The sequence below is a fragment of the Ixodes scapularis genome, unplaced genomic scaffold (assembly GCF_016920785.2).
Source record: "Ixodes scapularis isolate PalLabHiFi unplaced genomic scaffold, ASM1692078v2 PGA_scaffold3__209_contigs__length_174095766, whole genome shotgun sequence".
NCBI classification, from domain to species: domain Eukaryota; kingdom Metazoa; phylum Arthropoda; class Arachnida; order Ixodida; family Ixodidae; genus Ixodes; species Ixodes scapularis.
Window position 1 is genome coordinate 93721755 of NW_024609868.1, and position 24662 is coordinate 93746416.

Sequence of the window (24662 nt, forward strand, 5' to 3'; positions counted from 1 at the left end):
AATGGAGTCAAGAATGCAGCGTCACTGCGCTCGTCGTTTTTGCGATCTGCCATCGCCTGCTAAACCAATCACGTACAAAAAAAAAAAAAAAAAAACACGCAGGATAACGGCGCATTTACTGTGCGTTACCGGTCTCGACAGTGATGGCAAACGCACAAAGACAATACATCGTGGCGAAGGGGCACTTTTTTGGCGCTGCTCGATTAGCTCCACGCTGGATTATCGTAGCGTCGGCTGCGGTCGGTGTATCCTAGCAGACATTTTGGAGTGTACATCATGCAAAAAGCCGGATTCTTTCCAAAATGTTGTACAGTGCTAATCACACTTGTCTATAACGCGCGAGCGAGCGGCTTTCTCCGGGGAGCGCTAGACTGGTGGCATTCGCGGAACTAAGCTAGTCACGTGGCGCAACATGGAACGGCCCGCTCGAGGGGTGTCCTGCCCACTCTATCAGCTTTATAAGCGATAAAAGTAAAGTGCTTTGTGATATAGTTTTGTTTTTTGATGACGAGATCGTTGATACGCCTTCATGCTTCAGTTTGTTTATTGTTCGAGCAATGATGTTTGTAAAAAGCGTGCGAGCAGCCTTCCGCGTTCGCCGCCAGCTGATAGAGTGGGCAAGACACCCCTCGAGCGGGCCGTTCCATGTTGCGCCACGTGACTAGCTTAGTTTCCGCGAACGCCACCAGTCTAGCGCTCCCCGGAGAAAGCCGCTCGCTCGTGTGTTATAGACAAGTGTGATTAGCACTGTACTTTCTGAATTGTGTGTTACAAATCGTTTTTTTTTGTATGTATCAATAAGCTATGAAAATTAACTGCCGAGGCGGTTTTCTCTGAATCGGTGAAAACCGATAAACCCCGAATTAAGGCTGTCATCGAAAAAGGGGGGGGGGGGGGGGGGGGGACGCCAGTCTTACGGGGAAAAATCTTCTACCCTATTTTTTTTCTCTCTCATTGAACCGGAATACAGCCGCACTGAACTGTCCTTGGGGTTGCTCCTCTCCATCGAAACCGTATTCCTTGCCCCATTCCCTTCTCTTATCTTTACCGGCATTACTAGAGAAAATATTGTTACGTTCAAGGCACTACTCGAGGATCCTAGTTCATTGCTTATTCTTCCTCTTTTTTTTTAGTCTACCTCCCGCTTCGTACACTGCTCTTCTTGCTCTTTAAATTCACTACTCCCTCGCGACACATGGACCTCGCCCCGACGTTCTGCAGAAATCTTCAGTTAGAGTGATATGGGGCTAAACTATCAAAATTTACCACTTGAAGTTTACGACGCTGGACATGCCGATGCCGGTAAACCACGTCGTTGAGTCGCTTAACGATGTCGTAGGGGCCCTCGCGGTTGGGTTGAAGCTTCGAATTACGACCTTTGGAGTGACGTGGCTGGTGCAGCCACACTTTACCTCCTGGCTGTAGTGAACGACCCGGAGCGTTCTTGTTGTATCTAGTTCTTTCACTGTCACTACTCGGGTGTAGGTTTCTTCATGCGAAGTCACGCACACAGTCGAGTTTTGAGCGCAGATGGTGGGAGTAGTCGGAGCACTGAGTTATGCGGAGCTCCGCCGCATGTATCCGTCGCATGCATGAACGCCTTTAGGCGTTGATACATGCGATACATTGGTGTGCCGAAAGTGATGTCCGCAGGCAACCTCAACTCTTCACCCATTAATAACATCGATGGCGTGTAGTTTGTCGCAGAATTAACAGCTGACCGGTTGGTAAGTAGAAAAAACGCCCCCCCTTCGTGTCTTCGTGATCGTCGATAAACAATGAAAGATACTGCTTGAGGGAGCGGTTGAGCCTCTCGAGTCTCGACCGTACCATTTGACTGGGGGGGGGGGGGGGGGGGATGAAAGGGCGTTGTACTCGTCTTCGTTATTCCGAGTGCCGTGCGCACGCCCTTGGAGAAGTGCGACTTGGATGTACTACCCTGGTCGGAATGAATTTGGAGTGGTAAAATCTTGGAACAATAATTTCCCCCAAGATGCTGGTGACAGTGTCTGCGTCGTACGCTCGTACTGGAAAGGCTTCTGGCCTTTTAGTGAAATAGTAAGCAATGATTATGATAAACCATAGCCTCTGGTAGTTTGATGACTTAGCCATAGAGCGTCCGGTCGCAGATGTAGAGCGCGAGGATCTGGTAGCACAGATCATTTTGCGGGGAGTGCGGTAGTGAGCGCACAACTTTTGAGCGGCGAGGACACGAAACACACTGTTCTCTATGGCTTGGGAGAAACCGATGCGACTGGCTGCTGATGTCGAGGCTACAACGATTGCGGCCGCTGAGGACTATGGAGGAGGCTACGCCGTCAGCGTGCTCAGCCTCGTCGTCGCATTGTGCAGCTGCGCAGCGGAAGAAGCCGTAGGAACGAACCGACTGTTTTGTTTCGACGTCTATTTTGCTTCAGAGGCCTCTATCCTTGGTGCCAACGTAATGAACGACAGCGCTGCAGGGTGCATTTTCGGCCAACTGCGACAGGGAACGAAGGTGGCTCCGCGGATCACAGTTGGGACGGACGTCCCCAGTCGAGAGACGGGCAACGTACGTCGGAGAAATATGTGCCCGGTGGCAGAGTACCTCGAAGTCACACCATTTACATTTCGTGGAGGCATGAGAAGGGGTTCTTTCACTACCTTCCGCAGTGGGTGACATTGGCCGCTCAGAGGTCGCTGTGGCTGTGTCTTGTGAAGTGTTTCTTCGTCAGGGCAGGGATTTGTTTGTCGACGATTAGCGCACTCGAAAAACTGTCACTCAAGCATTCACTCACCCAAAGAACACGCACAGCGCTCACCAACGACTTTGTATTGCGTGTTTTACTTCGGCTTCTACTTCTTCAGATTTTAGACGATTTGCAAATAGAAAAAGACGACATATAGTAAAAAACTTCCCAGCTAACGCTTAGGCTAATTTGCGGCTAAATAATTAATCTCTTTTCGTGATAATGTTATCGGCGGCGTAATAACACAATAGTGCTCTAGGCGTATGATGTTCTCGGCTTCGATGATTTCCCTTGTTAATTGGTTTTCACTTTTGCCCAACACGGTGCAGTTGTTGAAATGTCCGACACACCCACAATCCCGACAGTGTATCCCCAAGTGGCCAGAGTTGGCGTTTACAATGTTGTTGGAGTGTTCTCGAAGGCAGTCATTTAGACATCGCCCAGTTTGTCCAACGTATTAGGTCTGTTCGATTTGGCCAGAAAGTTCTGAACTAGTTCTCTCCGAGTTCAAAGGGGTGCAGGAGTCGTGCAGCGGTGGAGCAGAACCAGCGCAGCCGCCGCGCAAGGACTGGTGCTGTGATCGGCTTTCCGAGCGGAAGCGCAGGGTGTCGTCTGCATCTGCTGGCTCTTGTTTCTCCACGCCACGTTGTATGCTACATTTAATTAATCGCGGTTTGATTAGACCATTTGTGTTTTCTTATTTTTAAATTATTATACCACTATTTTCTGTGAATATTTTTTTTCGAGTGTACTAAAAATGTTTTCTGCACGAAATGTGTTTCTGCCTGCATTTTTAACGGCTGTTCGGTTCCGGTCGTTTCCGTAAGCGTTCGTGTCCTTCACATTCATTTAGCAATAGTATGTTCACTCCAAGTCTCTCGAGTTTCGCATTTCGACGATAGGTTTGCGGCATCAGGATGATTTTGCGTCGGGAGTCACTGGCGGCAGCGCGCGGTCGGTAGCGGTCACCTCGAAGACGAAGGCCTGACGATAGCGTTTTGGCCAAGACAGTTATGGACCGTAACTTTGGCGTCAAGTTGAAGCGTTTATTCTGATTTTCAAGAAAGACCTGCGTGAAACTACCAAGCCAATGCCGATTCTCGGCGTTTCTTTAGGTACGTTAGTGGGCGTCCACAGATACCAGCGGACAAAGCATGCAGTTTTATGCTCAGCTACGCGGCATGCGAGGGCCAATGTACTAAATCCCAGACCTCTGCAATGTATCGGAGTCGTCAGTATGCATCCAAGAGCAACTGAAAGCGGGGACTATCAAGAGTGCAACACGTTTCCCCGTGTCTGTAATGAAGAATATCAACACTTTGGATCCCCACATAGCATCTAAAAGAAACAATTTACGTGAGCCAATATTTCAACACTTACCACAGGGAGCCAAACCTACACGAGCAGGTGCCTAAAACGCTTTCAGAATATCATAACCAATCGAATTCTTACCCTCGGTTGTAATCTAAATTCCGCGTCAATCGCGGGTACGTTAATATAATAAATGAGAGGAAACGCAACCTCCGTATCGGCGTTATTGTTACACATTGCAGACATTTGAGCTGCGAAAAATGGCACCGCGAGCAGAGATGGACGAGGAGTGTCGTCTGCTATCGCCGTCTGCTTCTGCACGGGCCCTGAACTGACTCCGGAGCCGGTGCAAGATTTTGAGGAACTGGGTCTCAACTCGTTCAGAACTGGGATGAATCGAACGCGCCAGTGCAGCGGCCGTGCAACTTCCGGTTGAATCGAATGCACCAGTTCCTGCACTGCTGAACTAGTTCAGCCAGTTCTGGCGAATCGAACAGACCTATTGTCTGCCACAGGAAAGGGGGAATGAATAGGCAACCCCCTCAACGCAAGGCACAAAGTTGGTCCTATGCTTCTTAGAGCAGCGGATTGCAGGATTTGAGGGTGTGGTGATGTTTTTGCAAAGGCTGGACAGTTTGGTGGGTGCTGAAAACACGATATCCACATTGACTCTGTTCGCTGTTTTCTTAAGGTCGTGGGAAAAATTGCGGATGTAAGGGACGATGACTGGTCTTCTTATCATGTCCCGGTGTGTTTGTTTGACACAGTTTTCTTGCTTCATTTCTTTAAAAATAGTTTCGACCACTGACACCAATAAGAACACAGGGTACTCTGCGGACTTCAGTCTTGCAATTCGCCCGTCGAAACTCTTTTGTATGAAATGTGAGCACGACTTTGCGATTGCGCTCTTAAAGCATGACCGTACTATGCCTCTTTTCACGAGTTTCGAGAGCGCGGAGTTGAAAGGAAGGAGTGGTTTTTTACCCCTGTGTTCATAGAACCAGCAGACGTGGTGAGGTAGCATTACCAGTCGGAGATCCAAGAATTTTATGAATCCTTCAACCGGCAACTCGTGAGTGATTTCTAGGGGACTCATGCAGTCTTTAAATTTCGAGAGGACGTTGTCCACCAAGCTTGAAAAATTGTTTTCGTCGGTGGCTAAAAAAATTAGAAAATCGTCCACGTATCGAAACACGCGCACTACTTTGATGTCATCTAACCTCTGTTGTAGGATCCTATCGAGATGTGCAAGATATAGGTCGCTGAGTATAGGTGCAATGCACGAACCTATGCACACTCCTCTCTTTCGCAAGTGTGTCCATCCCAGGCAGCAAAGGTGGATTTAAAATAGATGGTAAGCAATTCCAAAAACTTATTTTGGGGCATGCCCGAAGCATTCTGAAATGCAATAGCACCAAAGGTGTCGATGCTGTCTTCAATACTTGTTAAGAGCCGGTCTTGGGGCAATGCATAATAGAGGTCCTTAATGTCAATTGAAAAAACTTGCATCTCTTGGCGTTTTCGTTCTTCTAGGAAGTTGGAGACTTCAAAGGAACTTCGGATTAGGTAGGGGTCGTCTACGGTTAAAGATTTAGTCTCTTTTGTAGGAATAAGGCAACTGACTTTTGCCACGTTCTCCGCTCTGACACGATGACTCTTAGGGGGCAGTCAGGCTTGTGGGTTTTTGCACTAAAAATACTTCTAAGGATAACGTTTTGCTGCCGTCAATGTGGGAGCGAAGTTTTTTTAGTTCAAGCAATTGGCAAAAGTGCCTCGCGGCTTGTTTTACGTTGCCTAATGCTATCTCGTCATGGTTGTTGAAGACGGATTAAATTGCTGCTTTTGCCTTTTCGCTGAATGTATCTCCGTGCATAAGGACAAAAACCTCCGTGTTTGTCAGCAGGCATGAGTGCTAGGGAATGCTCCTTGAGGTACCGCTCTGCTCTCTTTACAGGTAGTGGTTTGACAGGTGGTTTACGTCGAAGGAGTAGGTCCACTCTTTCAGAAGTGCAACGATCAGTCTCAGCTTCGGAAGCTTGCCTTGACACTTGTCTCACAATGGAAAGTAGCTCCGTGGCGATTTTTTAGGCTCCACAGCAAACTTAGGACCGAGACTGAGGACGTGCTGCACAAAATCTGGTACAGTGACGGCTCCTATTGTGTGCACTGGGTTGCACGAGGCTTTCTCTTTTCCAGGGGTGTCGATGCGGAGATGCCACAAAGTATGTCTCCAGAGATGTTCTGCATTCTGGCCAAGTAAGGGGGAAATTTCACGCAATCTTTGTCTACGAAGGGGGAAATTTCCGTTGTTTCGCATTTGTACGAAGAGGCAATTCTTATAATGCCTGGCCTGCCTATGCCATTCTGCCTGGAGAATCTTACAAATTCTTTTTCCATGGCCTATAGTCGGAGCAAAACCACCGAACAGGTTCTTGACTTCAGGAGGTAACATGTGTAGTCGGATGCAGTACCCGTACGACCGTGCTTGACAGATGCAAATGGCGATCCACGTAATTAAGACGCTTGGTTGCAAAGGAAAAAGATTGAAAGGGCCCGATGTACTAGAAATAAAAGCTGTAAGAACTTGAGATTGGGCGAGTTAGTTGTTCATGTTTGTCGACGATTAGCGCACTCGAAAAACTGTCACTCAAGCATTCACTCATCTAAAGAACACACCTCTCACAGAGCGCTCACTAACAACTTTGTATTGCGTGTTTTACTTCGGCTTCTACTTCTTCAGATTTTAGACGATTTGCAAACAGAAAAAGACGACATATGAGTAAAAAACTTCCCAGCTAAAGCTTAGGCTAACTTGCGGCTAAATAATTAATCTCTTTTCGTGATAATGTTATCGACGGCGTACTAACACATTTGTCCTCTAGGCGTATGGTGTTCTCGGCTTCGATGCTGTTGTGGAAATGTGCGACACACCCACAACACCGACAGTGTATCCCCAAGTGGCCAGAGTTGGCGTTTACAATGTTGTTGGAGTGTTCTCGAAGGCGGTCATTTAGGCATTGTCCAGTTTGTCCAACGTATTGTCTGCCACACGAAATGGGGAATGAATAGACAACCCCCTCAACGCAAGGCACAAAGTTGGTCCTATGCTTCTTAGAGCAGCGGATTGCAGGATTTGAGGGTGTGGTGATGTTTTTGCAAAGGCTGGACAGTTTGGTGGGTGCTAAAAACACGATATCCACATTGACTCTGTTCGCTGTTTTCTTAAGGCCGTGGGAAAAATTGTGGATGTAAGAAACGATGACTGGTCTTCTTATCCTGTCCCGGTGTGTTTGTTTGGCACAGTTCTATTGCTTCATTTCTTTAAGAATAGTTTCGACCACTGACACCAATAAGAACACAGGGTACCCTGCGGACTTCAAAACAAATTGGGTTGTGTGTGTGTTTATACAGCCTAGAACTTGGTCTGCCTCACAGGGGCGACGAGTCTCCCAGCCGTAGATGAGCAATTTAGCCAGTGCAGTACAACCGCAAGCCTGGGGTCTTTAACGTGCACCACGCAGTAGTGATACACGACCGCACGCCGGTACGATGCTCATCCAGACCGAAACGGGCAGGGGTGGGGCTCGAACCCAGGATCCCTGGGTTCTGCAGCGCGAGCTTTTGCTCCACGTGCTCCGAACTGGTGTGGGCTAGACCACTCGGCCACCGATCCCCCAACCTGCGGACTTCAGTCTTGCAATTGTGTGTGAGGTGCATCCAAGGAAAAAACAAAGTGTTTTGTCGCCTTGTTCTAACGTGTTGAGGTACAAAGTGGTTGGGGGTGGTGGCAATGTGGCCAGCTGTGGGGCATTGTGGGGCAGTTCGCCCCAGAATTTTGAGCTTTACGGGTGGAATCAGCTGAACAGTTAGGGAAGGAAAAACGGAAAAGACAACCTACCGCTGGACTACCAACTATTTTAATAAATCGTCCTCCTCTTCTACTAGTTCTTACGCGTACCCATTTTTTTTCATCCTGAATTGTGTTGCCTTTTTCCTTCTATTTATACTGAGCCGTGAGGGCGCCCTGTAGAAAGAGCTTTTCTTGGGGTTGCAGGGTTATCTAGGCTCATTATTTAGCTGGTTCCACCCTTGATGTAAAATAACCAACTAGCTCCACTCATCTCTGTAGTAATTTTGAGCGCAAACAAAACAGACAAAACCGAAACGGAGGAACGGGGAAGGGGTTTCGTTCCATTTACCCTCGACAACAGGGGGAAAAAAGTGTAGTGTGTTTCGGCATCTCGCCGTGCGGGGCGCCCGCTACATAACTCTGCCCTTATCCGTTGCTGGCTGCTCTACCTTTTCACTTCTGGCGGTCGCGTCATGTGACTTTCTGCCAGGCTTGGTTAGTATAGAGGAGGCTATGTATACCGATTCCCCTCTGTCGTCTTGGGCAGTGGGCCTATAACATCAACTGCTACTCTTACAAAGGGAGAACCTGCGTTGTACGTTATCATCTTCACTCGGCTTCGTGATGGTGGTCCTTCGTGCGACGCACAATTGTCATACTTTCTGCACCATTCGCGCACGTCGCAGGTGGAACCGATCTAATAAATTCTCTCCCGAATTCTTTGTAGTGTCTTGTAAATTTTAAGATGTCCGCCAGCAGGGCTGTTGTGAATTTTTCGCGGCGCGGTGTCAACACGAATTTCGGGTAAAATCAGCTGGAGTGTGCTGTTCCTTCCGTCTTAGCTCTGCCAGACGCGATAAAGCAGTCCATCTTGGAGAACAAGGGAATCTCATTGAGCCCAGTAGGCTTTTACTACGCTGCTGCATGGTGCAACCATGTTCCAATCTGGTAGTTGACCAGCCTGTTTTCGCAGGAGAATAGATTGTAAATGGTTGTCGATTTTTGAAGAACACGGAAAGCGTCGACACTCCAGTTGGTTGGATCGGGATCCTGTTGTTTGTGTACCACCACCACAGGAAACGCGGTCGTTAGAGTTCCCAGGCAGACAAGGGCGCCTCGAGAGTGCATTCGCGTTTGCATGTCCTTTGCCAGCTCTATGTTCAATCTTGAACTCGTATTGCTGCAGTTTTTCCAACCATCTGGCTACCTGCCCTTTGGGGGTCTTGAAATTGAGAAGCCATGTAATTGGATGCGTGATATGTTCTCAGGAGAAACTGTGCGACATACAAGTAATAATAGATATGAGTCATGGCTTTCACGACTGCCAATAGTTACCTCCAAATGTAACGCAATAGTTATGTTCCACTTTCTTTAACAATTGGCTTTAATAAGCATTTACATTTTCAGAGCAATCCTGGAATAGAACAGCGCCCAATCTGTCGTTGCTCGCGTCGGTGTCGAGGACGAATTTGCATCCTGGTCGAAGAAATTCAAGAACTGGAGGGGTACTAAGGGCATTGTTAAGCCGAGGAAAGCCTCTCGGGCGTGTACATTCCATTTAAATTTTATGTTCTGTTCTGTCAATGCATAACGCGGTTTGGCAATCGTGGCGAAGCTTTTTCCCAAATGGTTGGTAGTATGCGCTTAGGCCAAGAAAGCTCATTACTTCGCGCTAGCTTTGTGGTTGAGGCCAATTTTTGACGCATCCAATAATCTTGGGATCCGTCGCTATTCCATTTTTGGAGACAGTATGTGACCCAGGTACGGCACTCTCTTTCGAAATAGAACGATTTTTTGGCGTTCAGCTCTAAATTCGCTTTCTTGAGACTGTCAAACACCGATGACAGGTGATAAAGTGATCCTTCAAACGTTTTGCCGTGCACAAGTATATTTAAGATATATCAAACAAACGTCGAGAGGCACTGCACTTAGCCTGATCCGCAGCTACTTAACAGCTCGTCTTCAGTATACTTTTCCTTCTTATGTTAACGACATAATAAACATCCCAGAAACTCCTGACATAACTTTATACGCAGATTACACGAATGTATTTTTCACTGGTAATTGCTTATATACTTCGGAAACACAGACGAACATTTGGTTGGACCAACTTCAATTGTGGTTGGCTGCAAATCGGTTAGAACTAAATGCGTCCAAAACTAAGTATATAATTTTTAGAGCAAAAACAAACCCATTACTAACAAAATTAATATATCCTTCATATACGTTCGTTTCCACGAAATTTGTATTTGACTGCCCAAGTAAGCGATCTCCGAAAGGAAATTTCTAGATTTACTGGTTTACTTTTTAGGTGCAGACAACTTCTCCCAAACTGGTTAAATCGACAAACTACTTTATGACTGTTTACTGGTGTGGGGGACAACCACATAAAATAATATTAAGCAATTACTTACATTACAAAAACGCGCGGTTCGGCTAATTGATAATTTGCCCCGGTTCCAATCAACTTCCTATAGTTTCAATATACGTAAAATATACGATAGATAACTTTTTTTTTTGTCGAAAGGTGGCGATTACAATTCATACACAAACTAACACTGATCCTAATATCTTTCACGAGACCTACCTATCTAAGCAAACAAATTACAACCTGAGGCACCAGCAGTTTCCAAAAGCAAAAATTAGAACTAATTATGCTACTCAAAAATTATCCTACCAGGTTGCAGATATCCTGAACAAATATTATTGCGTGTATGAGATGGCCCAGGAAATCACTTTCATCTTTAATTAAAAAAAAAGAAATACCTAATGGAATATTTTAACGTTGCTAGTGTACATACCTAGTGAGTTCTGTTATTAATCAGTGTGATTTTTGAAATCTTATTTGTAAGCTGAAGTGGCTTTAGCTGGGTGAAATAATTTCTTTCTTGACTGGTGCAGTGAGCTGGCTTTTTATTTTATTTTTCTCTCTCGATTTGTGCCCTGCTGTTGAGTGTTGTCACAAGGGTTGGGACCGAGTCAGGTGATTGTATTCGCCTTTTGTCTCAACCCGCTTGACAATTATGTCAAAAATAATATAAACAAACAAGACTTGGTATATTAAGCGCTGAAACGTTGCCGGCGCATTGCAGAGACCAAAGGGCATCACTTGGGAAGGCTACAGACCATCTCCAGTAGAGAATGCTGTGTTCTTGCGATTTCTGGGATTCATTTCAACTTGCCAGTAGCCGCTCCTGAGATTTAGTGTAGAAAACCAGGAAGAAGCCAGCTATTGTGTCGAAAGTGTCATCAATCCTGGGGAGAGGATGAAAGTCCTTTTTGGCGACATCGTTCAATCGCCGGTAGTCAACGCTAAATCTGAAAGTGCCATATTTTTTTATATATCTTTTTTACTAATACGACCGGCGAAAATCAAGGATTAGACGAATGCTCGTTGACATCTTGTTGTTGGATTTCCCGCATAATGTGACCGACTTCGCTTCGTTTTGTTAACGGAGCTCTTCGGGGTTGTTGCTTGATCGGAGTAGCATCACCCGTATCAATGCGATGACAAGTAGCACTTGTCCATCCGGTCTCAGAAGAAGAAGAAGCAAACACATCTCTGTATTTAATAGGCAAGCCAGGTGGTTTCGTGCAGTCAGTCTCACTCCTCCATGAAAAGATCTATCCCGCCTTGCACAAGAAGCGTTGCCAATGTCCTTGTTGGAGCTAGCAGACCGCTCCAAAGATTACCTTGACCAAGCACAACAAGCAACTCTACTCAGTTCAGTTCAGAAAACGTTTAATGCCATTAAAAAAAAAAGAACACACACCAGGGGTCGGGGAATGGGGATGTGCGCCGATGACGACTAGCTTTCGTCATCGGCGCACATCCCCAGTCCCTTCCCCTGGTGTTTTTTTTTGTCTTTTTTTTAATGGCATTAAACATTTTCTGAACTGAACTGAGTAGAGTTGCTTGTTCTGCTTGGTCAAGGTAATCTTTGGAGCGGTCTGCTAGTTCCAACAAGGACATTGGCAACGCTTCTTGTGCAAGGCGGGATAGATCTTTTCATGGAGGAGTGAGACTGACTGCACGAAACCACCTGGTAATTCGACAGCCCTTCCTGAAGTGAATTGCTTCACCGTTATATTGGAGACACGGATGGGGACATATTCCTTGTTGAAACCTACGAGTGTGTTTGCAATCATAACCTCAGGAACAGTATTGCACATGACATCTCCTTCAGCAACAGCAATGCCGTCCGAGAAGTTATTCCCGTATGTTGTTCAGACGAAGGTCTCACTCTGTGGGGAAGCCAGGGTGGACATGGAACATAGCAGAAATCCACCTCTGTAATCCAAAGTTGCCCTCTGGTTGATCAAGATAAGGTATTCGTCACTTAGATTCCACATGTGGTATTCGAGATCTAACGAACAACCATTAGCTTTTAGAAAATCAAGTTCTAGAATGCATTCCTCAAATATATTGGCAACATAAGTGACTTGCTTGAATGCCGAAAAGAAATTTAAATTCGCAGGACTCCATCATTAATGCCGTTTTTCCCTTGACGGTGCGCAGCGAACACCCGGAAAGACGTATATACGATGTCATGGTTTTTTTATTGTTTTAGACACATCCTGCCTAACGGAGACACCGTTGGCACCAGTGTCAATCAGCATTCTACATGAGACGCCTTGTACCTCTCCATCCACGAAAAGCCGTCTTTATGTGCATGTAACGTCTGTATCTCAAACGCTGGAACCGGCTCTCTCTCTTAATTTTCAGCCGAGGTTTGGCCGGCAAGCTCGGCTGTAATTAGTTTTCCTGTGGGGAATTGTCACTCCCTCTAGTATCACGCCGGCTGCAATACCTTTGGACTTGACCTCTTCGGCCACAGTGCCAGCATGCAGGAGGTGGTCTTTGGGGTGGTTGCACTATCCCTGTTGGTTCTTGGGAGGCTTGCCGATCGATTTTGCAAGTTGAACTGGCGATGACGCCAACGACAGGCGTGGCTGGAACGCAACCGACCTTGTGGCCCGCCAAGTGGCTCTCACGGCTTTCCTCGCTGCTTCCACTTTCATGGCTCGTGCCACAGCATCACGCATGCAAGCTGATGACAATAAGCGGACGAACTGTTTTACCTCAAAGTTTTTAATGATGTCCAGAAAGTGTCACACAGCCACGGAGTCTAGTGCGGAAGTTGGTTGTACAGCCGTCGTACACGCGAGACGTGAAAGCCTTTCAGTGTAACTGGTGAGTTTTGACAGACTCGTCTTTTCTCTGAATGCGAGATCGAAGTGTGGCCTATTGAAGTCGACCGAGATGTTTTTCGCCGAAGCGTCCCCCCAGAGTTTTAACCAGGGCCTTGCACTCTTGCTGTGCGCGAGAAGGAAGATTTTGAAGCAGATCTAAAGTTGCTCCTCGGAGTGTGGATGCCAAGAAAGCTCCTCGTGACGAGGTGGTCAATCCATTCAGGTCAACGACTAGATCGAACTCCACAAGAAAGGCTCTCCAGGAGCTTCGCCCATCATATGTGTCGAGCTTCACAATAATAGACAGTTTTAGTGGACCGTACACTATAGCTTTGCGTACGCAAGGAGATTGCGGGTCGTGAGTGCGCATGCGCAGAACGCAATAGAAGGGCTGGCGTATTGCGTACGCACGCAACGCTGGAGATTTTGCGTTGCTGGCTAGCGGGCCTTGCGGAACGCTCTCGAGATATCTCGTACCCAACGAGAGCGCCAGTTTCAAGATGGCGGTTGCTTCGACTGGCGCAGCAAGGGCGACGTGGTGTTTTCCAAGTTCTGTGTTACGTGACATTGCGTGGTGTTCATCTTGGCGATTCTTTCGGGGGCCTACCGCGGTCGAATCAGATCGCCCTGCAGCTGAAGGAGTGCACAGTGGAAATGTTCGCCGCTCGCAGTGTGCGTCGACGCTGCGATCTGCTCAACACTAAGCCTATTCCCACAGTTCATCGCCGACGGACAAACGACTCTAAAACAAATCGCTGAAGTTCTCGCTATGCACTGGACATCAGGGTCATGAATTTCATTCTGCGATAGCATTGATAAAAGGTGCTGTTTCCACAGGACGACTGACGGAGGCTCCATGATTGAAATTGGCTACGCACTCGTATATACTCGTAGCCTCTGTACCCCGCAGAAAAGCGCGCTTGAAGAGGCAGCTGTGGCTTGGTTTAATCTGAAATAAAATGATTGGACACTTTTTCTTTTTCAATATTTCTTTCCAGGAGCATGGTTTCGCTATAAGCACGCGGAATTCTACGGCTCTAACAAATTTAACCAAGATCATGCGCGGTGTTCGCTCGAAAACGTAACGCACAACTAAATTCGGTCCGAGCAGGTCATTTTTAGCGTACGCTATACTATTGCGTATTGCGTACGTAAGATCCAGCAACGCTATACTAAAACTGTCTAATAAAGGCTAAAGCTCGTGCCTGGTGCCGTACATTCGCCCCCTCCGAAGGAAGCATTTGATCTCGTGCCCCATTTCCCGGAGCTCTTGGTGCTTCCATGGTCAATGACGCCTCGCTCTCAGTGCGGACGATGTTCCTGCTCAAGTGGCCTCACCAGACTGCGGTGGCGCTTGTAGTAGGCCTCCAGGTTCCGTAGACAGAGGTGATGACCCAGAACCAGGATGGTGCTGGAGCTGCGCGGCAACCTCGCGACGGAGCTCCGCAAGAGCTTCCCTGTCTTCCTCCCGGTGTTGGCCCTGTTCTTCTTGCAAGCTGGCCAACGATGCTTGTAGCGCACTGATCGCCTTTAGACCTGGTTAGACTGGGCGGTGTTGCGAGTTTCCATTACCCCACTCCGGACGCCAGATGTTAAGTTCAAGGCACTGCTAAAACATCCAATGTTCGGAGATCCCCGTTCATCGCGTCTTCTTCTTCTTCTTTTTTAGTCCATCTCTTGCTTCGTACGCTGATCTTCTTCCTCTTTAAATTCACTCTCATAACAATAATATACTTTATAGCTTATAAATTATGGTATTTTCTCCAGTAATTATACAGTCGCTTTACAACGCAAACGCTACAAACACCGATTTCTTCCCGGCATCAAAATTAGATACTAAAAAACACCGCTTCAAAGTGAAAACAATAAGCACCAATACAAAGAAAAGTAAATATCTAAAACACGAAACCCTAGTTATGACACTCTAATATGCCATTTCACAGGTACTTTTTAGCTGCCCTAAGCTAAAAAGTACCTGTGCAAAGCTATGAAAATAAACAAATCTAATCAGTTTACTATGAATCGCCGACGAACTGAGATGAATGTAGATGAAATGTAAGATTTTCGAAAGTCCCGAATGGTGGAAAATTCTAATATTGCTAAAAAATATTGTTTCCAAATTATTTCGTTTCAAACGGTCCGATTTATATCTAGTCAAAACAATCCGAATGGTTCTGAGAACACGTTTCTGAAACCAATTTCCGCATGAAATTGCAGCTGCTATATTGAATATCTGTAAAACAGATGATGTTTGTTCTGTTCTATAGTAATAGGCCTTAAAGAAGAACTTGCACTGCTTGGATTCTTTTAAATTGCCCAGCGCAAGTGTGTGTTTAGTTTGGATTATACTTTACTTTTTTTTCTGGCCAATAAAAACTGAACTTATACGACCCGGATGAGTTGCTGCGCTTGATCCTATGTTTTGTATTATTTTACGTCCCACGCCTGTTTAAACTCCACTTACACTATGTGAGGACGGTCTGTAGAACAAATATATAAATCATATCTGCTAGCACCGCCGATTTGCAAGTTAAAAAATACGAAACACTCGCAAGTTCCTTGGCGGGCCCTGTCTGACTGTTCGGGGAGACTACAGTTTACAGGCTGTAAAGGTTTATAAATAAGAATACCGCTGTGGGCGTGAAGTTACAAAATCTGATGCAGAGAAAGGTTACCATCAAAACTTGGTCCACAAGAAAACAAACTCGGTTGCTTGGTGTCACATCATGTTTCCCAAACGTCTTTAACAAAAATATATACACAACACTAATATGCATTTTTTTTTTCAACAAAAGAGTTATGCGCGTAAGCAGGCCCTCCTCGCGCAGCGGCAAAATCTCGAACTACGTTTGGCGCCTGGAAGGGGAGTTGTGTTACCTATCCGGCCTCCTACGCGACTTGCGAAGGAGGCCGGAGAGGTAACGCAATCACTCCTTCCGCACGCCTATCCCTCCTTCGAGCTGTTACCGCTTGGTGTCGTCTTTATCCGAATAAAGATCTATTAGGGGTTTTATGTCAAATTCGTTCAAGGAAACCTAAAACACCTTTTTCAAAAGGGCGCGCCCTCTTAGCGACTCCGTCGCCAGCTATCCGAGTTCGCCATTGCTTGGGAATGCACTGTGAGAATCTATTGGACACGAGAGCTTCGTCAACGGTCGGCAATGACTCGGATCCAATCACACGCTCCGAGTCCAAGGAATGGCGACCGCCAATGTTGCTTGATGGGGTTTTGAAAAGCGTCTGTTGTGTGGCATTTTTGATCTGTTTTCTTTGTTTTTGTTACAGTGTGGTTTTTTCTTACCTGTAGGGACCTTTTGGAGGCACCTGATTAGCGATCGCCTGTCGGGTTGTGTCTGCCGCTATGCCGAGGAGCACACCTACACCAAACTGTAAACATTGAAAACTTAAAAGCAAAAATAGCTTGCAGGGATTGAAATGTTATAAGAATTGCTAGATAAAAAAAAAGAGGTGATAACAACGACACGGTATACATTCCCATTGGAGCAAAGTTCGTTTTAGTCACATCTTCAACAACTTCATAAATTCAGACATGTTCCTGACACAAGAATTTGTTGTAAACGTCAGATCTCACGAGTGAAGAATACTTTACAATTGAAAACGAGCGTGTTGGTTAATAGATACAAAACTTGAAAGTATAAAACAGCGAGGACGAGGACAGAAGCAGGACATCTTTCATTTAGCAAAAAAAATAGAATGGCACAACGATAAACCCCCCCCCCCCCCCCCCCCCAAAGGTCTCAACGTTCTCAAAGAGGGAAAAGAGATAATTGTTATAAAGGAAAGGGAATTTACTGTAAATATAAAAGTTTAAAAAGCGCTGGCGTCACGACGAGGTATCACAAATCTAGTTATCTCCGATTACTTAGAATTCGACCTTTGTCATTGTCAATGATAATGAAGGTGCAGAAATATTGTTGTTTACACTCCCAAAGGGAAATGTGCTATAAATATAAAATTTTAAAAAGCTCTAGCGTCACGACAAGGTGTCAGTAATCTGGTCATCTCTGGTGTTAGGAATTCGATCTCTGTCTTTGTAAATGATAATGAAGGTGCAGAAATGTTGTTTGCAGTCCCCATTGCAAATTATTCAATGATTTCTCTCCCAAATCTGTTGTTGTGCCCGCCCAGTATTCTAGTATCAGAGAAATATGGAGTACAGTCATCGCAGTCATGCACAGTCATGAAGAATACTGTGTCGAGAAAGTGCTTCAGTCGGGAAATATCAGAGATCCCTATACCTCTCATCGAATAACATTTCTATAAGTAACCATATTTGCCGCCCGCCTGCTTGCTAGTCTGCAGAGTTTCTGAAGAGGCCGAGAGAAAGACAGGCTTACCATCAGCAAAAGCGGAAAAGGCAAAGGGTGCATTGCAGATCGGTGTCAACGTGGAAGCGCAGAAGGGCGGTTTATGCGCCTTTCACGAGACTAGATGAATTAGCAGCCGCTTGCTTGCGTGTTATTCCCAATTTGTGTTTTGTACATTTTTTGCTCTCATGCACGCCTCTTTCCTAATTTTTTTTTTTTAGTTTGAGGTTTTGGAAACTTTTAGCCCTGCTTTAAGCTCTACACACATCTTTTCCCGTTCGTTGGGCAGAGGTAGTTGAACCCGGCGACCGTTGGTGCTAATACATCATTGTATTGGGCGTATGTTTATACAGCCGGAAGTTAGTCAGCCCCACAAGCGCCTGCTGTCTCAGCTGTAGATGAGCAATTTAGCCAGTGCAGTACAACCACTAGCCTGGGGTCTTTAACCTGCACCACGCAATAGTGATACACGACCGCACCCCGGTACGATGCTCATCCAGATGAAAACGGGCAGGGGTGGGGATTGAACTCAGGATCCCTGGGTTCTGCAAAACAACTGTTGGTGCGAGGAACATGTACAGCTTGTAGCATTATCGGATTCTATTTAGTATTTTATGGGTTGTTTGCTTTTAATGAATATATATATATATATATATATATATATATATATATATATACATGAAGACGTGTACATAGATGCATCTTCACTTGGTTTTACTCGAGTTTGGAGGACACTGGATGCATGAGGCGTTAAACGTCGTGAAACCTAGACTATTCATGAAACTTTCTTTGTTGAATATTTTTTATAGTTACTTGAGCAATTGCAACTTTATCAAGAAGCACTATAAAAGGCAAAAAAAAAAAATAAAAACAGCAACAACAGCAATTTATACAATCTGAGAAAAAGGCAAGGGGTTTGAGACAGGCAGTTTTCGCGAGTTTGTCGCTTCGTTCTAACGTTAGACGCCGAAGGAATGGTGGAGGTGCTGCCTTCAAAGAACGCGTTGATAACTAATGCACCAATTGTTTCCTCTTCGTTATCGCGGAAGCGACACGTCCTTTGCGGTTGCGCGACGTCACGCTGCTAATATAGTGACAATTGAGTTGCTCCCAAAATGACTGTCACCCTTCCATATATGAAGAACACGTCCTTTACAAACAAGTCCGTTTTAGCCCACAGCAAAAGTGTGCGTTGCGCGTGCGCAGATTCCAGGTTCGTGTGAAATAAAGCGCCTGCACATGAGCCTCGCCGACGGCAGCGCCACCGGAGCGGCATGACGTCAGAGCCTCGTGTCGGTGTATAGACGTTTGCGAGTACGGTCTCTGGGCGCCGCCATCTTGCTGCTGGTGTTTGTAGATCGTCTGATAGTCAAGCAAGACCGTATGTACGCCTCAGCCAGTGTTAATAAAACATTCAGTTGGGAAACTCCCCCTTGAAACCTGGACCGCTGGCGTCCACCGAGACCGAGCTAAATACGACAATAGCGCCACCCTTTAGCGATGAGTTGAAACATGAAAGTTGCTTTATATGGCAACTGCTAGAGTCACTGAATGTTCCCAGAGTACCGAAACTCCCAGGCTCGAGGGGTCAAGATGGCAGCTCAATCTTTTTTCTTGTAATGGGAATGGAATTTGATGCATTTTTCCCGAAATGGAGTGGGAATAGTATGGGCTCGGATCTTATGCGAGCTCTTTCATTTTTTCGGCTGGTGCCTACGCCCTGCTGGCGCAACACTAACGCGTGGTCAGAGTGGCTCTGGAGACAGCATCACTGCACTGACGGTTTTTCGACCTGATTGTTTCACCGGCTCATGCTCCTTCGATGATCAAACCAGGCAATGACCACATGTCCGGCTCCAGCCCACTCTACCTGCAGAATATTGTGATGCTCACTCGGCCACGCACGAGGCAATATTCTCCAGGAATAATTTCTTTAGCTTCTGCATTTCCAGTTTTTTTTTCGCTTTGAATAGTTTCCGTGTAAAAAAAAAAAAAAAAAATCTGCATTTATATACTAGATTTAGACAGGACAGGTTTTTAATGGGAATATTGTGATCAAGTTCCGATGAAACATCAGCTTTGAAGAAGACTTTTGTGCACATTCTATCCGTATTGCAAATTATTCAGTAGCCACAACTGCGGATGAATAAATACGCCAATCGTTCGCGTTTTACTTTATTATTGTTTATGGGCAGACCAAACGGCGAATCAATATATTACGATCCACAAAATCAGTCATTTCAGTTTTGAAATCAGCGGAAATGCAACGTAAGTGTACTCTAGCTTTGCTGTCTGAAAATAAAATCAATCACCACAGGGGTTGATTAGAACGCCGAGATTTATTATTTGGTCGCTCAGTGCATAAAACTTTTGTTTAGTCGTTGAATTCCGAAAAATACACGGGCACTGAACACAGGCGACCGGGAAGCTTCGAATGGACAAGCGTCCGATTTAGGTAACTGCACCTTGCCCTCGTTCCAGCGCACGACATGTGGATTGAGCCGTTGCGGCCACAATCAATCTCAAAGATTGCGTTCACGTTATGGAAGCTACACAGGCCTTCCTTCGGGAACATGTGATCAAACCGCCTTAAATTCAACAAGTCGTAGGCCATTAGACCGAGAAACTACGAACCATCATCTGTTTCGGCTGATCTATAATTTTTTCATTCCATCCGACTGGGGATAATGCCAATACTGTATGTCGTGTAGAAAACAAATCATCGTTGTTTTGAAAGAAGAGGACATGGTCAGAGGGGAGGACTGGTGCCCTTGGCATGATTCAATGAACTCAAAACGTATCGACGTTGAACCAACTGGGATCGAATCAAAGTTACGGCGGCTTGTCGTTATACCAAACACTTCAGAGGCTTTAAAAAAAGCCCGTGCGTCTGCTTTCACTTGGAAAGCCAATAACTTGGAGAGCCAATCACCGCAACTTACGGAAGTAGCTCAGCCAATGACGATGCCGAAACATATGCTTAGACCAAAAACACAGTCTGAGTTGTGGCATTAAGCCATGCAAGCGTGGCGTTTTGCATTGCTTAATGTCACAACTCAGTCTGCATTTTTTGGACTAAACATATGTTTCGGCATCGTCATTCGCTGAGCTGTCTCCGTAAGTTGCAGTGATTCGCTCTCCGAGTGTTGTGCGGTAAAGCAGACGCACAGGCTTTTTTTAGAGTGAGGGTGTCCCAGGCAGTTCGAGCAGTCATCGGGTAGACGCCAAGTCGAAAGAATGTCGAAACTCGTGTGGGTCCGGGTGTTCATATGGCTGGGCTGCATGACGGGATTTCTCTACCAAACGAGCTCGATGCTTTCGCTTTATTTCGAGTATCCGTTCTCGGTGACGCTCGTCGAAGAGGTACGCAGGAATCTCCTGTTCCCGGCCGCCACAATCTGCATCCACCGCTGGTTAGTGGTATACACCTTTCTTCAATTTCTTCCACCAGTAAAAGCGACATTGCGTTGGCGACCTGGAAGTATAGTTTCCTGAACGTTCGATCCCTGATCGCTATAGACCTTTTGTGTGTACTCTCGTCCCCAGCCACCTAATATGCGTATCCCGTATGGGCGACGAAAAAATACTAAAGCGTTTCAACCTGTAACTAGTAAAAAAATAAGGGGGAGGCAAAACGATAATGTTTGGCGGTTACGCTTATATCCTAAGTGTCTTCTACTGGCGTGGCGACGGCAAAACAATGTTTTCGCCCATACTGGAAGTGACGACAATTCAAGGTGGCGGTGCCCTTGGAAAAAAGGGTCTATAAGAAGCGAGGGAATTATCGTGACGTTACTATGACGGCACCCGACAACCCTAACTTATAATGAATTAAAACGTATAATGCCGTGTTGAAAGTAGTGAAAGCGCACAATAAAGACAAATACGAAGACGGAGAGGCAAACAGGACGAGCGCTGTATAATGCCGTGTTTGTGGCTATCGTGCTGCCTTTTCTTCCTTTACTAAAAAAGAAAAAAAAAATAAAACGAGGGAGAGGAGGAGACGAGAGTACGCGGGGCCATCAGAGCGCCTAGCTCTGATTGGAATGATTAGTAGTGTTGACGATTGGGCTATTTGGTCATTCATATTAGCGGAAAACAAACAGCGCAAGGACAAGGACAGAGTAGAAGGCGGTAGACAGCGCTGTGTGTGTCTACCGCCTTCTACTCTGTCCTTGTCCTTGCGCTGTTTGTTTTCCGCTGGAATGATTAGTTGGCAGACAAAAAGGCTAGATGCCCTTGTCTCTACCGAATGTCTCCCTCCAATCAGAGCGAACAAGAGCGTCGTCCGCTCCTCGAGCAGTGTCTCGCATTCGAACGCCGGACGCCGGCGTTCGACGTTCGAACCCGTTCGTACAGTGGGTACAGAAAGAGGCAGCTGGCCTTTGCGGCTACCTATTACCCTACCAACCAGCGCTTGCCGCTTTGACGTCCCCGCTTGTACTCCTCTCCTCCTCTCCCTCAGTTTCTTTCCGCCTACATACTCCGTTTGCGGTCGTATGCGCCGAGAAACTGAGGGAGAGGAGGAGGCAAAACGCGCGGGGAGCTGTGGTTGGAAGGAATAGTGGGTAGACCGAAAACCTTTGCCTCCACAGCGCTTCTTCGAACGCGTTAGAATGCGGAACGCCGGCGCCGGGTTTCTCCTCAGCCTTTGTTATGTGAATCAACCCTAACGGCAGTACCACCACTAGGCTACAAGTGCGAGCTCTTTGCTCAAAAAGGCATCTCGGCTGCACAAACCCTCGCTCAGCAGGAGAAACTCCCAAAGATAAAGCTATGGGCTTGGGCATCTGGCCGTCAGAAAATACCTTTAAAATACGGGTATTTTCTTCTCATGCTGCTATGAAAATCGTCAGGAAAGAAACGACTGCCGTGTGAAGAGATATTGTGTTTGCCTGTCGAGCCTGTGCGACATGGCAACGAAGATGTGCTTGCTTCGTTCTATTGAAAGCCGCCAGTACGTTGGTGTTTTAAATTTTATTACATCAGGGTGGGTCCAATGTAGTCAATATGCAAATGAAACCTAAGGATGGCAAAACGGTGAGCTTACAAAAAGCAGAAAGCATAAGGCTCCAATCACTAGGGTGTCGCTGGGACATTCGGCTGCTTTGCAACGCGATACACCACTTCTGCTTCCTTCGTCTTTAGTTTTTGTCTCAAAATAACAAAATATTACCCCCCCCCCCCCCCCCCCCGTTGGCCCTCGACCTTTCGGTGGTGGGCGATCTTCCCCTTGGACTCGAATGAGTTCAAAATCGCTGCTATAGAGTATAGACACATTAGACGCGCCTTGCGGCAGACAAAATTCCAGCCGTCTGAACTTCCATACAACAAATTACTTTTTGTACATGCAGCTCTCTAAGTGAGATCTAGGGAAAAGAATAAGCTAAATTAGCGTTCTGTGCAAAACGATGCCCTGCACTTTCAGAGTTGCCGCAGCTGAAGCTACAAGAGCGAGCTCCAGGCTTCCAGTGTTCACCTCAAGCACGCGCGATTAAGTACAGCAAGCATTATTCAGGGCAACATGCTCGCGCTTGTAGCTTTCTGCCTTGCTCGCACGTAAAGTGAAACAATTTTTATTTCTTTGTGATTGAGGCTCCGCAGTAAAGCATTGTTGAATGCGCGCGGCGAAGGAGCTGGATGCTTGGTATACATTTTTTATTATTCAATTCAGTCGGCTTAGACTCTTCGAGTTTTTGCAATCAGCCAATTGTGTGTTTTCATTGACGTCATTATGTCCACCATTTTGTTGTTAGGAGCCGCCTGGCGCGTGCCAAAGGTAAAGTTTGGAAGATTGATTTGACAACATCAAATACGTAGAGCAGTGGGGTCTATAAGTTTCACCGCGGAACATGTAACAACAAAATGGTGGATTGACATAACATGAAACGCCTTATAGAGCTATTGCTAAATTACCCAGCCATCAACAAGGATGCTGAGAATATAGGTCTACGCGCCGCATGCGCTCGCCTTTTCTGCGTAAAAGACTCTAAATAAATAACCAAAATATGGCGTTGACGAACGCGCGTGCAAGATGCCATTTGTTTTATGCTTTTGCTTTAAAATAGTTACTGCTGCAGAGACCAGCACGTGCGGCGTGTATACCCACATTCACAGAGCGAGAGAGAGAGAGAGAGAGGTGACGTGAGAGGAGTAGGGGAGGTTGTTCTAGCGGGAATGCTGAACTGGTTCTCCATGAAAGAAAGTAGAGAGAAAAAAAGAAAGGGGGATAAAGGAAAGGGGGAAGGAAAATAGAGAAAATCAAATAAAGATGTGAATGCACTGAGAGTTAATGTCGAGTTATTTCACAGGCGATCTGCGACACCGGATTCGTCGAAGAAGTTCGGTAACGGGTGTTGAATTATTTGACGGCGACGGGCTGAACCACTTGGATAGATGATGTCCTCGTCGTCTAGATCATGAAGTCCAATTCTGCCGAGCTCAGTGACGAACCGGTGACGTGGATTGCTATATTCTTCGCAGTTGAAAAGGATGTGGCAAATGTTTTCTTCATCGTTGCAGTTCGGACACTGGAAGCTTTCTTTGCAGATATTTTAAAAAGAAACGCATTTGTAAATGCACTTCTGCTGCGTATTCTTCGGAGGAGTGTGCTCTTCTTTCTTGTGAGACCCTTTGTGACGCATGGCTCATGTTTGGAGTATGTGTTCGCAGAAAGTTCATTTGCGTAACTTTTGATGAACTTTCGCGTCGCCTTGAAAACCGTTGGACTGGGAATAGTGCGCGGCAGCCCATGTGCCGCTCCTGCGAGTTTATCGGCTTCGGAATTACCAAACAATCCCACATGTGAAGACACCAATTACAATGCAATGTTGAATCCAGAATTGTGTAACTGCTTTAACGTAACTTGTATGGTGGCCGTCTTCTCGTCCATGGGGTCAGGATTAGCTAGGTGTTGAAGGCCCGCTCTTGAATCGGTGACCAGCACTACAGTTTGTGGGGTATGCGAGGTAATGTAGTTAAGCTGACCATCGTATGAAAACGGCCGCTCCATCTCATGTTCTCCTTTGGTATAACAAAGGCCGCGGTAGCGCTGCACGTTTCAAAGTAAACGGAGCCATCGGTATATACCTGTAGAGCTCCTGGGTATTTTGAGAAAAGGACCTGCTCAGCAATTTGCCCCAGTACCAATTCCTGGTAGATTCCTCTTCCTATACACTCCCGGGAGATGAAGATCGCACATCACTGATGGTTCGCGCCATCGCGGTTCTTCAGCGCAGGTTAGGGGACGAG

The 24662-nt window shown here is 46.2% G+C and overlaps 1 protein-coding gene across 1 annotated transcript in view; it reads right to left on the reverse strand.

Moving 5' to 3' along the window:
* LOC115313152 (2-iminobutanoate/2-iminopropanoate deaminase-like) overlaps positions 1-17474 on the reverse strand; it is a 35657-nt gene extending 18183 nt beyond the window's left edge. Inside the window, exons 1-2 of the mRNA XM_029972070.2 lie at positions 17442-17474; positions 16385-16470 (exon numbers count right to left, since the gene is read on the reverse strand). Coding sequence (XP_029827930.2) covers positions 16385-16470; positions 17442-17474 — 119 coding nt within the window. The remainder of the gene's footprint in view (positions 1-16384; positions 16471-17441) is intronic.
* Between the last annotated feature and the right edge of the window lie 7188 nt (positions 17475-24662).